This window comes from Leptonotus elevatus, chromosome 1 (assembly GCF_054856555.1).
Source record: "Leptonotus elevatus isolate MCC_2025b chromosome 1, RoL_Lele_1.0, whole genome shotgun sequence".
NCBI classification, from domain to species: Eukaryota; Metazoa; Chordata; class Actinopteri; order Syngnathiformes; family Syngnathidae; genus Leptonotus; species Leptonotus elevatus.
The window spans coordinates 9,960,025-9,976,601 of record NC_141239.1 but is presented as its reverse complement, the minus strand read 5'-3'; the positions used below and the strand labels follow the sequence as shown (position 1 = coordinate 9,976,601).

Below are 16,577 nucleotides of genomic sequence, written 5' to 3'. Positions count from 1 at the left end.
ACTCTTGAAATATGACAGGCTCCACCCCTGTTGTCAATGTAGGGGCTATCAGTTTGAGCTGGTGAACACGCAATTTAGTGTCCGTCTTTGTCCAAGGGTCCTTTGGTGTGAATGTGAGTGTGAATAGTTGTTCCACAGTGTCGATAGACAGCATTGTACCATCACAGGACACCTGTTGCATTTCTAATAATTTAGCTAGTAGCTAAACAATTTGAAACAGTCTTTGCTGCTAACAATAGCTACAGTAGTACAAATATTGTTAAATAAATCACTTAACTCATTCACTCCCAGCCATTTTCACTGAAGCAACCCCCTTTACTGGATTTTGACACATTTTTGCAAGGCCCAAAGAATATTGTGTTCTATTGTTATAAAAACATTGAACCTAACAAAACAAAAGATTAAAGTCTCTTCTTTCATCAGGAAAAAAAGTACATTTGTATCTGTTTCCGTTTTGCAGCAATTAGCATTAGAATATAGTATAGAATAAGTTTCGTCATTATTCAAAAACCTGTTGAAACAGTGGGGGAAAGAAATGTTTGCAACATGGCCCTGGTTGATCTTTTATACTCTGTTGCCACCTGCTGGCCGTTTTTGTAATAACTACTATTGTTTTAAGCAACCTCTTCAGGTCATAGGCTGCATCAAAGCCTTCTCTATGCCTTAGCATAAAAAAACAAATATGTTTTTGGGACCATGGCAATATTTAAAATATAATGTTTTTATACATTTATGAGAGCAAATGAGTTAATATTGTTAACTTTAAAGGCAAATCTGTTGATACATTTCTTTTATTGGCCCTCATTAGTTGTGTGCAGGTGTAAAATGAAGTGTCTGGCTAAGTTTGGACATTTTCTACTCAATACATCTTACACAACTTCAGATTGTGATTGACTACAGTAATTTCTGGACTACAAGGCGCACTTGACTATAAGCCGCGCTAGCTAAATTTGTGGAATACTCGAGTTTGTTACACCCGACTGTAAGCCGCAGTTATTTTAATGTTACCGCACCAGGTTCCTGCTACTTTCTTCTCCATAATGAGGGCGCAAATTGTCTCACTCTCGTTCTGTCTCTCCTACTGTATTTGGGCTCACTTGTTTTGTTTTGCTCTGCCTAACGTTCTTGCGCTTCCTTTATAGTGCGCCCCCTTGTGATCTGATGGATAAGCCGCACCTTTGTATTAGCCGCAAGGTCAAATGCAAGTGAAAAAAGTAGCGGCTTGTAGTGTAGAAATTACTGTATTTTGTTTCCCGGACACTCAAGGGGACACTCATACAATGTTTACAACGCTTTATTTCACTTTACTGGAAAACTTGTGGCCCCATTCACACACATTGGCAAGCCTCCTACATGAATGCTTTCGGCTCCACTGCGCATTGCACCTCTCGCAGTGACTCAGCTCTCACTCTCGTAATTAGCATTCACAGCAGCTACTCCAACTTTCTGCTTCAAACAAGTGAGTGTTTTCTGTGAGTATACGAAGCACAAGGATGGAGGACGTTAACGCGGCACGGAGTTGAGGATGATTGGTAGAAATGGCGAGGTGACGCACCAGTGGCATGAACTGCAGTATGTGTCTGATATTTACGTATCATTAAACAACATATCACTCATAAGTATGCCAGACACGTTGCCAGCTAGGAACTAATATACTTTAACTGTGACACTAGAATCATGGGTGTCTCCCAGCCAATCAGCAAAGATAAAGCATGACATTAAGAGCATAATTGGCTTATATAGTAATGGTATATAATCGTATTAGTGTGGAACCTCTAATTTTGAATGTTCCTACAATTCGGTTTTATGGGAAAAATACATCGATCGTGGTCGAGGGATGCGGTTGTGATCAGTGGTCTCTAAGTGCTCAATTTGGCTTCTTCTTTTTTTTATGTCATTATGTCCATCCACTTTTTATACACTTGAATAACATTTGAATAACATTAAATTTTAAAAACATTAAAATGTTACCTGAAAATAATTGATCTGTCCAGTTAAGGTTGAGTCCTGGAACGCTTTATTTCCATTTCCGTTTTCTATGGGCAAAAATTTTGTTTTAAATACCCTGTAAAGTGAAAATAAAATTATGTCTACAGTTTAACACACCACAGAAGAAGACTCAGTGTCGTTTACAACCCTGCCAATTTATTTATTTATTTATTTATTTATTTTTTGAAACGAACAGTTATGCTTGGAAGTTTAAACTTATAAGCACACTGTAAGGTGAACAAAAAGTTTAATGCCCATAAAATCCAAAATACTGCGGCAATTGTTTTAATATTTTCAGAGGTTGAATTTGACACAAGTAAAGATATGTATGTGAATTTTGGTGACAATTCATTGCATTTTTAAGTCATTAAGCGACCTTTAGCTTTTGTACAATTACAGTTGCGCTAGCTAGCTTAGCACAACTGTATATAAAATTAGGTATGAAAATCAAGCTGTTTTTCTCTCTCAGTTTGCTTTGGGTGTGTCCGCTGAATGCTCACCAGGGAAGTGTCAATCAAATACCACTGTTAGAAGCTGGAAAAAAATAGATGCTACTTTAGCTAGCATCTTCCATATGCCTACGCATACGTCTCTGTTTTGAGCCTCAAAAATATATCCACTTAAAACCTTCTGTAACTAGAATGTATCCGACGTTTGCCCACTCACGGCCATAATGACGTGCTTTAGACTATTTGCATGGGACTATGCAAAGGGAAGATGCATTTTCGTTATATAGGCATAGCTAGCTAGCTAGCTAGTGTCACTTATTACCATTTAGCCACATCCCAAAAAATTTGGAAAATGTGAAATATTGAAAAACTATAGCACTACTACTACTGGTTACTACAAGTTCTAGCGTTATTTTTTATTACTATTTAGAAACAAATATCTGAATCAACTTTACAGTGTATTTAAACTACAATCATAAAATGTTTGTTAGTTTTTTTAAATACAATGATAAGATACAATAATTGTCTCTGGTTGAAATGTCCATTTATATTGAATGGATGTGGGAAGCCCCAAGGACCGCTTATAGTAATTTGGCGAGATCGAGCATAAGAATTTAAAGAGGTCGTTTGCAAATCCCATGAAAAGTCTTCTCGGTCTGCTTTGTCTCATGAGAACAAGTAATGACATCGAGCTGCCTATTTTCTTTTCAGCACCTCATTCAGATGTAACTCACGAAGAAGCTCATTTCTGCTCCTGTTTTGTTTTTGTAAACACTATGAATCACTATTCCCAAAGGTCATGCATGGCCTTGGGTGATCTTTGGTTTATAAATTAAGCACCAAATTGTGTTTTGACCTCTGACTCGTCCCTAAAACACTTTTAAAGAGTACCGCATGAGTGTCTCGACGTCTTCCCTTTGAAATGTAGCCCACAGGACAGAGTGATTCCTTGGCTAGGTTATCTTTCGTGGAATGCAAACACTAGAAGAATATCTTTGTTGTTCAACATCTCTCATGGTCCAAAAATAGACTTCCCTTCAGAGCCACTTAAAATAATCTACAAGACAGGGGGGGATGCTGCTCGCCACGACGGTGCAGGCTCAGATTAGGATCCATGTTTTGGGTGTTTCAGGGATTTTGGGAATGTACAATGAAGAGCGACGGGGAAGGCTGAAATCTCCATTGGGATTAGCGGCTGCTGAGGAAGCCTCCGGCACTAATCGGCCTCGCACACACAAACAGTATGGTGTTCGCCTTGACTATCTATTAATTTGCTGCCCTCATTTGTGACAGCTTTTCATCTTCCCTCTGTACTTGTTCGCATGTGAAATGGGACACACAATAGTCTCCTGACGTCTTCTGTAGTTCACCATTTCCGCTGCACTTTCTGCAAAATTTGAAATGTTGAGCCAAAATGATTTCACGAAATCATTTCCTCATACTGCTGTTTTTTTTTTCATTTGGGGATAAGGAAGATAGGATTGGTGACCCCTTTTTTAAATGAACAAATACATTTTTATTAGTACGTTTCTTTTCTTTTGTTTTAAAGTTTAGTGTAACCCAGATTTTGTCATTTCCATAAGAACACACGGTTGCATCCAAATAGAATTTCGATACATTCGTAAAAGTAAAAATAAAATAAAAAATAAAAATCTCCCAAAAAAAACAACAACAACAAAACTAACATATAGCTCAACAGTAAAAGTAATTATTTCTCAGAAACTTAGTAGCTACTTCCCAGCTGTTTTTACTTTGTGAAAGGTTAGCCAAGGCTAGCAATGCTAACGATGCTCAATGTTAGCCATGCTAGTTAGCCATCTACCTCGGTAGCAAGTCTAGCCTATAGTATTTATTTCCCCAATTGCAGACATGCAAGTTCTCACAGCTGGTTGCAAACATCCATTTAAAGATAGTATTGTATTAATATACAAACATTATCTTGGATTTGTTGAAGAGTGATGTGTGGCAGCCATTTTGTTGCTCTTAGCCATTGTAGCCACAAAAACAAAAATGGAAAGAAAAAATAAGATTTTTTTATCTCCAGTATCTCAGACTTCCTTCCACATTTGAAAGAACATGAATTTTAGGTACACTGAAGACTCAATGAAAATTGTCTTATGTGTGACAGTGAATGCTTTTTCTTTTCTTTTTTTTTGGGTGGGGGGTCTATAAGCACCCAGCGACTGACATGTGTACCCTGTCGCTTATCTAAAGTCAGTTTCATTCGCTCCAGCTGTCCCGTGACCCTATGGAGGACATTACAAACTCCCGACTGATATCCCATTCACTAGAAATCATTCCAATATATATTTTGACTGAGCAAGATTGTATGATTAGTAGTAGAATGTACGACTTGCGTAAACTATGAAATGCTTGAAATTTCGACTTGCTTTAAAAATGTATATATTTTACACAATAACTTGAGACTTTCTTGAGGCAAAACTGTGCTCTAGCACATGGATATCAAGGATATTGATTGAATGCTCAAATGGCAATTTACAAAGTATCTTCATAATATCTGTACTCCCACTGCAGGTTTAAAAGGCTCTCTCCAGAGGATGCAGCTAGAGTACGTCGATGTGGTTTTCGCCAACCGACCGGACAACAACACCCCCATGGAGGGTAAGTAGTTGCTGGGCAGGGGTGTTTAGGTTTAGGCGGGTGCTTGAGGGTCAGGGACAATGCGCATTGTCCTGCAACCTGAGAAGGTGAGAAAATAGTGGAAGGTCCCCACCAGATCTGCGGCCTGAGAGGATTAGTGTTAGAGTGGTGCGTATCTATCTCTGTCACACATGCACGCATCTCCACTAATCGGACAATTTCGCCTTGACTCTCGTCCTCTATTTTTGCCTGCGGGTGTCACTCTCTTTCTGTCTCTGCGGGATCACCACTTTCCACAGGGTCTCTTTCTTCAGAAGCAGGATTATCTGGTGCCCTTGGGGGGGTGGTCCTGGTGTATTTTTGGGTCGGACTCTCTACATACGTAGTGCTCTTTTCCTCCTACACTCGGTGCTGCCTTCACCATTCAACCACATTGAATTCCTTCCTCATGTGTTATTCCTTTGTGACCCTGAGAGTTAAACTCATTGAATTAAACCTTCGCTGTCCAGATAAGATGATCTTTCAGGATAGTTATGGTGCAATGAAACTGTAACGTTGCTGATATTTCCATTTCTTATTTGTTTAATTTGTGCATATCTCAAGTGTTACAACACACGTAATGTACATTTCCCTGGAATATATCAATAACACAATTTAATGACACCAGTGAGATCTAACAGATTATCAGTTGGTATACGTATAAAAATCATTTAATGGATTGTTATGAATGTGGTCGATTATTGTATACTCACATCTTGAAGCAAATGAAGAGACAAAATGGAGGAGCAGAGGTGATTTTGACCTCAACTCGCCAAAGCCCTGTCTAATATAAAATTATTCTTTTGGCGCCATCGTTTTGCATCTTGGTGACGAGGCAATGTTGGAATGAAGGGAGGATCTTTGTTAGTAGAGGTCCTCGAACAGCTCTTAGAAACTGATCAATAAAGTTTTCTTTTATTTAAAGTAGGGGTGTCAGACGATTACATTTTTTTTCTTTTCGTAATTAATCGCATGACTTCAGTAGTTAATTCAGGATCGATTTCAAATTTTATATCTGGTCTAAATGTACAATAAAATATTTTTAACAATATCTTGTTAACATAAAAATGGGGAAAAAATGTTAAACTATAAAAATATGGCTGAATATTTTTGTCATTGATAAAGTAATTTCGAAATAATTCCTAAAATTGAGTTAAAATTAAAAAATTGGATTGTACTGTAAAACATGAGTATGATATTGATTTGTGTTGAGGTCATTTTTCTGCCACTAGATGGCATAAGTGCATTTGTAAAACTCTTTTTTATTTTATTTTTTTTTTATTATTTTTTTTATTTATTTTGTATGTGGGTGAGTATGTGCGTGCATGCGTGCGTGTGCGTGTGTGTGTGTGTATTCGTTAGTTCACCAAAAAACTATTTTAAAAAAACATACCGTTCACCTAAACCGAACACCGCCATCAGGAGACCCAAGGAAGGACCAAAGAAAAGAAAGGAAAGTGAAATCCAGCACCGACCAGACACCACCCACCACCCACCGGGCCACCAACCCCAGAAACATCTAAATTCCAACAAATCAGGGAGACCTCAAGAGACCAAAGGAGAGACTGAGGAAAGGAAGGAAGGACAGACGAAGCAGAGTGAGATCCACAGACACCAGCCTCCACCGATTCAACGACCAGAGGAAGAAGCAGATTGTGTCTGAGTTTCGATAGATGCTGGTGTGGTGGATCTGGCATGCATGAAAATCTCCACCAAAGAGGGGAGCCGTCGACCCCTGCCAGGACAGAGCAAGCGCAACACCTCAGGGCCCCCCAGGCCGCGGCAGCGCCAAAGGACGACCCCCAGGTCCCGCCAGGGCCACCGGCCGGAGAGAAAACCCAGGAGCAGGAGCGCCCCCCACCCCAACACGGCCCACGCCCCCATCCCAACGCAGCAGGACGGGGCACTGCAGGCCCGCCAGGCACCCCACCGGTCCACAGCCCCCGCTCCCCCCACGACCCCCCCCCCGCCCCCATCCACCCCAACCTAGCCCCAGCCAGGCGGGGGCAGGAGGCGCACCCGCCCAACAAACCCCCACCCACCCCACCGGGACCCCGGCGGGCATATGGGACCAGTCCGTCGGGGCGATAGGGCTCGCCCCCCGGATACTGGGGCCCGCCCGAGGTGCCAGGAGGTCCACCGGAGCGGGGCGGGCACAACACCAAACCCAACCAACCCCCCAGCCCCCGGAGCGCTGAGACCCGGGCCACGGATGGAGCCCCCGGCCCAGGGGAGGGGAAGGAAGGTGGAGGGGGGAAGGAGACGACAAGAAGGGCAAGGGGCAGTGGCAGGGCCGCAGAGAGAGGGGGAGAGGAGGAGGAAGGGTGACGAGGGAGAAGGGACAGGGATGCAGAGGACGGGCGGGGAGAGGCGAGGAGGGAGAGGCAGCAAGGGGGAGGAAGGGGGAGGGGAGAGGGAACCACGGGGCACCCCAGCGGCCCCGAACCGCGTCGCCGGGCCCAGAGCGACGGACCGCGCCGGAGCGGCGCCGCCCCGGACACCAGGGAGGGCCCCGCAACGCAGCACCCCCCAAGAGACCCAGGGAACAGCCAAGACGCAGCCCCCACCCAGCAGCCAACAGAGGGGCAGACCCGCCCACGCCCAGCCAGGGGGGGACAGCATCTATAGAATTAACCCACTGGCATGCAGTGAATCCGAATATTAACCATCAGTGCCCATTGGAGGTGAATCTGCTCGATCCTGTTGGCAGCAGCTGGGTTCCTGACTATAAAAACACAACCATTAGTTACAAATTGCCAAATACAGAAACATGAATGTAAGTTATCGCAAAATTTTAATCGTAATTAATCGCATGACTTTACTAGTTAACTCAGGATTAATCACAAATTTTATATCTGTTCTAAATGTACAATATTTTTTTTTCTAGGTTTTCATACTCTTGTTAACAAAAATGGAAGAAAAAAAAAGTTCAACTAATAGAAATAGTTAAAATGATTTTTTTTTAAACGTTTATAGCCGTCAATGGCAGTGAATGAGTTAAGTAGCCACAGCTGACCTGGGGCAAGCTGACGGAAGCGTTGCTGACGGAAGCGTGGCTGCCAGTGTGCGCCTACGGCCTCACCAGTGTGAGTAGCACTGGAGGCAATGTGTGTGAAGTGCCTTGCCCATGGACACGACACATTAGATGGGGAGAGCGGGATCGAACAGCCAACCTTTTGGTTACTGGACGACCGTCTCTACACCCTGAGCCATGTTTGTTTTTCTATTTAGTCTATTTTCATTTTTTTGCGCAAAAAAAAAAAACCTTGATGCATACCTACGCACCACTTATTTGCACCAGAGGTGGCAAAACCAGGTCCAGAATGTACAAAGCTTGCCACATTTTGGCTTTAGCCCTTCATGCTAGCTAGCGAGCTCCCTAGCTAGCTCCCCCTGGTAGCTAGCTAGCACAAAGGGCTAAAGCCAAAATGTGGCAGGCTAAGTACAAAGCCTGCCACATTTTGGCTTTAGCCCTTCATGCTAGCTAGCGAGCTCCCTAGCTAGCTCCCCTGGTAGCTAGCTAGCACAAAGGGCTAAAGCCAAAATGTAGCAGGCTTTGTACTTTCTGGACCTGGTTTTGCCACCTCTGGTGCAAATAAGTGGTGCGCAGTACAAACCCTGCCACATTTTGGCCTTAGCCGTCTGTGCTAGCTAGCGAGCTCCCTAGCTAGCTCCCCTGGTAGCTAGCTAGCACAAAGGGCTAAAGTCAAAATGTGGCAGGCTTTGTACTTACTGGACCTGGATTTGCCACCTCTGCTTTGCACCATGTGCGTATAAATTGTACAGTATTATGTTATGTAAATTTCGCCTCCATGACATGATTTCAAATAGGATGCGACCAAAAAATGCAAATCCATCTAACAGGTGCTGTTTGTGTTTGTGTTTGGTCCTGTGACTTTGAGTGTCCCTGACTCGTGTCCCTCATGGCACCAAAAAGTGATGTAATGGGGGGCGAAGTCTTCCTTTGTTTAAATCACTGCCGTTCTTTTTTCTCTCTGTGCCGTTCTTCTTCTTCTTCTTTTTTTCCCGTTCTTGACGGTTAATCGAGCTTTTAAGACAACAAAGACGATCACGGCTGTGATCCAACACGCTCGACAGGCTCAGCGCGACATATTCTTCTTTATGAAACAAAACGCATGCATCAATGTCAACTTCATTCTTCATTCATTCAGGTTTGCACAATACACTTTTATAGACATATAGGGCACATAACACACTTTGGGGGGTGGGGTAGGGTGGAAACACCGTCTTCACCCTACAACTCCCCTCCAATTTTAATACACCACACAACTTGTGTGTGTGTGTGTGGGGGGGGGGGCTTGTGGGGGTGCCATCGGTTGGGGGCCGCAGTATAGAGCAGTGCTGCGGTCCCCTGTCCGTGTCCCCGCCCTATCTATTTTTTTTAATGCACCACATACACTCAGTAACATGCTTGGGTGGCGGGTGGATCGGAGCGTGGGAATATCATTTCCATCGGCTCCGGTTCACCTGCTCCTAATTTTAATGCACCACACACACACACTTGTATATACACTGGGTGGGGTCACATTCACGGTTTAGGGGTAGAGTTCGCCAGTCGGCGAGCTGGCGGACTCAGTAACAGGGGTTAATTTTCACAAAGAACGCTGGGGTGACGACCGGGGCCTTCCCCCGCTGGGCCTGGGATTCGGGGGTGTCGGCCGCCCTCCGGTGCCCCCATCTCCCCCTTCTGCCCCCGGTGTTCCGTCCTTCCATACGGCGGGGGGTGGGGTGGGCGCGGCTGCCCTCTCCGCTCCGCTGTCCAGCCCCTCTTCGGCGCCGGTGCCTGGGTGCGGGTGGTCCCCGGGGGCTGGGGGTCGGGGGTTGGGGGGCTGCCGGTTGGTCGGGGTGGGGTCGGGGGGGGGCGGCTTTGTTGGGGGGGGCGGTGGTGGGGGTTGCGGGGTGGGGGGGTGCTGGGGGTGGGGGGTGTCTGGGGGATTGGGGACGTGGGGGCGGCTGGGGCTGGGTTGGGGTGGGTGGCGGGGGTGGATGGGGGCGGGGGGTCGTGGGGGGTGCGGGGGTTGGGGGCCGGTGGGGTGCCTGGTGGGCCTGCAGTGCCCCGTTCTGCTGCGTTGGGCCGGGGGCGCGGGCCGTGTTGGGGCGGGGGGCGCTCCTGCTCCTGGGTTTGCTCTCCGGCCGGTGGCCCTGGCGGGGCCCGGGGGTCGTCCTTTGGCGCTGCCGCGGCCTGGGGGGCCCTGAGGTGTTGCGCTTGCTCTGTTCCGGCGGGGGTCGACGGCTCCCCTCTTTGGTGGAGATTTTCATGCATGCCAGATCCACCACACCAGCATCTATCGAAACTCAGACACAATCTGTTTCCTCCTCAGGTTATTGAATCGGTGGAGGCTGGTGTCTGCGGATCTCACGCGGCTTCGTCTGTCCTTCCTTCCTTTTCTCGGTCTCTCCTTTGGTCTCTTGAGGCCTCCCTGATTTTATGTTTTTTGGATTTGTTGGGGTCTGGATGTTTCTTGGGCTGGGGAGGAGTTCTGGTGGGGGGTGTCTGGTCGGTGCTGGATTTCACCTTCCTTGGTTTTCTTTGGTCCCCTCGGGTCTCCTATTGTTCGGTTTAGGTGAACGGTATGAGATTTTTTCTAATAGGTTTTCTGGTGAGCTAACAAATACACACACGCACGCACGCACGCACGCACGCACGCACATACATACACAAAAAATAATAATAATAATAAAAATAATAAAAAAATAAATAAAATTAAAATAAAAGAGCAATGATGATGACATTTCCGAATGAACAATACTGAGCTCTTAAAAAAAAAAAAAAAAAAATGTCAACTTCATTCTATTGTTTCAATTGATAGACTTTGTGACCTGCAGTCCAGCTCACCCACTTCAGGTCATTTTCATTTGACAGATCCAAGTGCAGCACATTGAAATCACTACCGTTAACTTGTCAGAACGGGCCAGACAGAGGCAGACGAGGAGACGGGCTTGTGGCAAAGCAATGAATAAATCCATTATAAATTCTTTGCATTCCTAACTCAATCCGCGCTGCCCTGAGACGCTTCAAGATTTCGTCAGGGACTAGACTATTTTGCGTCATGACTAATCCCACATCTTTGGAACGGTCCAGGATTTTTACCTCCGTCAGCATGAATTGTTTCTCTTCAGTTACGACGTCACGTGGCAGTCTTTTTTTAATTAGGAATTATTATGAAGAACAATTCTTGGAAATAATCTTATATATACATAGAATATAATAAGAATATTAATCGCTTTTAAAGGTTGTGTATGTTTACTTTCACAGGCAATTCAATACATATCTTGATGGGGTACGATACAATTTAAGGACAAAGAAACAATTCAATTGGGTTTGATTCAGTAAGAATCTGATTCGATTTGATATGGAACGGCTCACATGTCATTTTATAATATGAAAAAAAAAAATCAGTAAGGAAAATGTGGCATTTCCTTCAAATGTTGAACTTTTAGTAACCAGAATGAGAGAAAGCATGAGAGATGTAATACCAAATTTAAATGGTTACTTGACTCATTGAGCCATTTTCAGCAGTAAAATGTTAATATTTTGGTTGTTGTTGTTTATTGTTTATTTTATTTGATAACCTCATTATTTTTCATGTACAATTAATTCCTTTAAAAACAATTTTTTTTCCACTTGCTGTCCACTAAAGATGACATCATCTGTGCTGATGAAATAGGTAACAACCAATCAAGGCTCACCTGTTTTCTGGATTTGGTCAGCAAACTGAGCCATGATTGGTCGTTACCTGTTTCATCTTCAGTCGACAGCAAGTGGCAAAATTTGTGATTTATAAAAGTATGAACACATTAATTATAGACAAAATATTATCTTCTTGCTTTTGAAAATGACTTAATGAGTCAAGTATCCATTTAACACACCTGCTCCATATTCGCACCTAAGACCTTGTATAACGAGTCACATGACCCGGAGAGGAAAAACGACCAATTGCGCTCATTTTGGACATTTTCACTTAGGGGTGTAATCCCATTTGTTGCCAGGGGTTTAGCTATTAATGGCTGTATTTTGATTTATTTTGAGGGAGCAATTCATAAACATTATAAGCTGTACACTGACTACTTTTCTTTGTGTCAGTGTAATTTATATATATATGTATGTACTGTATATACATTAGAGGTGTCAAAATTAGTGTGTTAATTTTCAGTGAATTTAAAGTCGGCACTTAATTTGTTAACGTGCGATTAATGACCGCCCCTTACTTGGAGAGCCTGTACTGGGGGAATTCAAGTCGCTACGCAGCAGACACGTCCACGTCAAAATTTAGCAGTGATACATTTAATAATAATGCATATATTTGTGGAAACTGGGGTCAAGTTTTATTTTACAATTTTAAAAATGTGCAGAATTTCACAAGTTACTTCATGTTAAAGATTAGATAGCTCTTAAAATGAAAAGAAAAATGCACTGAGCTGTCACCAACATCTCACAAATGCAATTATGCCATCTAGTGGCAGAAAAATAACGTCAACACAAATCAATGTCACTCTTGTTTTTTTACAGTACAGTACATATTTTTAATTTTAACTCAGTTTTATGAATAATAATGAACTTACAGTATCAATGACTAAAATATGCAGACATATTTCTATTAATTTAAAAAATTAACAAGAGTATGAAAACTTAAAAAAAAAAAATTGTGTACATTTTTATTAGGGATTCACAATAATATCGGTGGCCGATAATAATCAGCAATTATCGACCAATTTGACGTCATAAAGATAAACCAGATAATCCGCCGATAATAATAGACATGCCACGTTGGTCCATCTATTGTGGTTGTGGCTCAAGTTGTGCCTAACTCCTCAACCCCTCCCCTCTCCTATTGTGGTGCTGCATACTTGCGACGTCATAATGCGCACAACCTTGTGTTTACAGAAGATGCATCATGGCGACATGGCAGTCGCCAGTGTGGGCTTTCTTTTCTGTGTTGCATTTTTTAAAACATGACTGTTTTGTTTTGGCAAACTCAAAATGAGTTACCGGTTGTCTTTGAAGCAGAGATATCAATAAAATGCTGCTTCATGGTTCTTTACAATGTATTTGTACACGTTAGGATTTGAAAGTAGATTTGTATTCAAGTTAATTTTGCAAACAATTAGCGGCTTACTTATCGGTTATTGACATCGGCACTTCCTAAATTATTGGTTTATCGGTATCGGATGATAATAGCATTATCGTGCATCCCTACATTTTATCGTACATTTAGAACAGAGCTCAAATTTGCGATTAATCGTGAGTTAACAACTGAAGTCATGCGATTAATTACGATTAAAATGTAATCGCCTGACACCCCTAATATATATATATATATATATATATATATATATATATATATATATATATATATATATATATATATATATAAAGTAAACACACAAGGGATGTGCATCTTTCCAATTAGAGATGATTCGATACTTTTCTTGATTTATTTGAAAGTGGAAAAGCGATTTTCTGATCCAAATTGATTTGTTTGCTTGTTTTTCATTTCACGCCTATGATTTAAGTTAGTGAATTCCAAAAGTGCAGTGAAAGTAGGCCAATTTAGAGTCATGTAATTGTTTTGTCATTGTTATTGTCTTATTGAAGGCCATTAATATAGTAAAGTCAATTATACAGTAAACTCATTTGGCCCTTATTCCGCAAGCGCGGCCCTGAATTCATAGAACCTCATCATTCAGTTCATGTTGTCCTGACATTTTAATCGCTGCCGTGGTGAGCTTGAAAACGGTCCAAAATTAAAAAGAGAAATATCGATATCATTAAGCGTTGTAATGGCGATTTCTATCTCTGCTGCAGTATTGCTAATAATGTCAAATGTTTAATATTTCCCTGCAATTAAAGCCTGAATTAGTACGTATTATTTTTCCCCAAAAAATATTGAGCTACTCATTTCAAATGGTTTGTTCAGAATTGCAGGTAAGTATAATTTGTTTTTTTTGTTCAAAACGACACCCACAATGTCCTTTTTGACTGCGCTGGCATGAGCAAGGTGTTGATGGTGAATGCTGGAAATCTCACCTCAGCTACAAGGACATCTGTTGTTCCAGGCATCATCACCATCCAGCTGGGGGGGGGGGGGGGGGGGGGGGTTACCGATATTATTGTGAATCAAGTTACATTTTCTAGTTAGCGCCACTTATTATTCATAGAAAATATATTTGATTAACAGCTTTTACAATCTTCCTCATCTATCACTCCCCCTGTTTTTTGGAGCTGTGATTCCTCCTCCCACCTGATTCACCCACACAGACAGACTGGCGCGCACACACTCACTGATGATACACACGCTGTCTCTCGCTGAGGCACACGATGGCTCAGAGGGAGAACTTCTGATGAAAAGAAAAAGATCCCGTTTTTTTTTTTTTTTTTTTTTTATATCACACCCTGCTGTGTTCTCTTCTCATACCACTTTTCACTACTTGCATCTACAACTTAATAGCCAGTATGGCAGATTGTTTATTAGCGCGTTTAAAGGTCGATTAGAGACAAAAGCAATATCATGTATATTTAACTCCCCCCGGCTCACTAAATAGTTACTTTGTGCACACTATAAAGGGACTTTTTTATAATTAACATATGTGCCTTTTGTTTTCTTCTCCAAAGAGATCGTGCGAGCAATGACCCATGTGATCAACCAGGGAATGTCCATGTACTGGGGGACATCACGGTGGTCTGCCATGGAGATCATGGTGAGTGACTGCAGGAAATCGTTTTGAATCAGGGAGGAAAAATGGTTCTTAACGCACTCCGCAGAGATATCTGATCATCAAGCCTTTGCTGACTTTTATCGGAAAGGTGGGGAAATGCTCAAACAAATTTTCGGTATGTTCGGTATGTTCATCGGTCAGTATTCGCAAATTTGCTGAGGCAATCAATTATAGCACCATCTTGGTGCAAAAAAAATTAAAAATAGGGGTGTCAAAATTTGTGCGTTAACTTTGAGTTAATTTAAAGTTCCTTTAATGGCACTCATTTAATGACCACCCCGTATACTTGGAAAACCTGTACTGGGGGAATTCTAGTCGCTACGCGGCAGACGCGTCCACGTCAAAATTTAGCAGTAATAAATGTATTAATGATAATGCATATATTTGTGGAGACTGTGGTCAAGTTTTATTTTACAATTTTAAAAATGTGCAGAATTTCACAAGTTACTTCATGTTAAAGATTAGATAGCTCTTAAAATGAAAAGAAAAATGCACTGAGATGTCACCAATGTCTTACAAATGCACTTATGCCATCTAGTGGCAGAAAAACAGTTTTTTTTGTTTTGTTTTTTACAGTACAGTACATCTTTTTAATTTTAACTCAGTTTGATAAATTATTATGAAATTACTGCATCAATGACCAAGAGGTGCAGCCATATTTCTATTAGTTTAACATTATTTCCACTTTAATGTTAACAAGAGTATGAAAACTTAGGGAAACAGATATTTTATTGTACATTTAGAACAGACCTGAAATTTGCGATTAATCATGAGTTAACTACTTAAAGTAGCACTAAGGAACTTTTCAACCTTGATAAAATATTTTTATAACTCTAACATCGACTTAAAACTAGTTGAATGGTACCTTCGCCGTGGCCTGAAGAGGTCTGTATCATTTTTACTGGCACTAGGCAACTTTGAGGAGGACGGTAGGAACACTGTCACACAAAAAGAAACCACAAATGTGCTGACTGCTTTGTGGCATACGTCACTTCCCCCTTTCCCCATTCGTTACAAAGAGGGAAGTCAATTTGAACGTCGACGCACAATTACTGCTTTCCTGGCAGAAGCTGCAAAACTCCTCATGGGAAATGTGGTCTTCCTTCAGAGATAACCATACCGCTTTGGTCCATATGGCACCGCCATTATCAAAATAATTTGAAAGTTCTTTAGTGTTGCTTTAAGTCATGTGATTAATTACGATTAAAAATTTAATTTAACTGACTTTAACTAAGAATAATAATTGAAGTAGGTTGAGGAGCTTCATTTAGACAAAAGCCGCCACTACGTGGCATCTGTAGGCAATTACAAAACTTTTAGGGAGGCGTCAACTTCCTCACACGTGGGAAAGGAGAGCCACAGCCGCTGAGATGCTGTGCGGCTGTTTATTGAACGCCGGCAGAACATAAACAAAGTGAACAAACTCACTCAAGCTCATGTCAGCCACAGCTCTTAGCTCGAAAGAGACATGACCCTACCTGGCCCCGCCTCTTAAAGGCACATGCATGAAACGGTATTATGCAATGCACTTATTTAATAAGTACTTGGTAATTCAGTCCTGTTTTTGATTTGTGGTTGTTTTTAAACTGATTTCAAAATATTTTTGTTGATTTTTTACTACACAATACTTGCCATGATGTTATTTTTATCTTTTTATGTACCGTTAACATTACAAAAACAAATGCAAAAACAAATGCGACTCGCATGCGCCCGTAATGCAACTCGCGTGCGCAAAGAGCACACGTCGAGTGACGTACAACC

The 16,577-nt window shown here is 42.2% G+C and overlaps 1 protein-coding gene across 2 annotated transcripts in view; it reads left to right on the top strand.

Annotated features, from left to right (window-relative positions):
• The window catches only part of kcnab1b (potassium voltage-gated channel subfamily A regulatory beta subunit 1b), a 60,288-nt gene that overhangs the window by 38,465 nt on the left and 5,246 nt on the right, over positions 1-16,577 (top strand). For both annotated transcript variants that reach the window (XM_086084887.1, XM_086084878.1), the window contains exons 9-10: positions 4,974-5,060; positions 14,713-14,798. In XM_086084887.1, the coding sequence (XP_085941013.1) occupies positions 4,974-5,060; positions 14,713-14,798 (173 nt within the window). The remainder of the gene's footprint in view (positions 1-4,973; positions 5,061-14,712; positions 14,799-16,577) is intronic.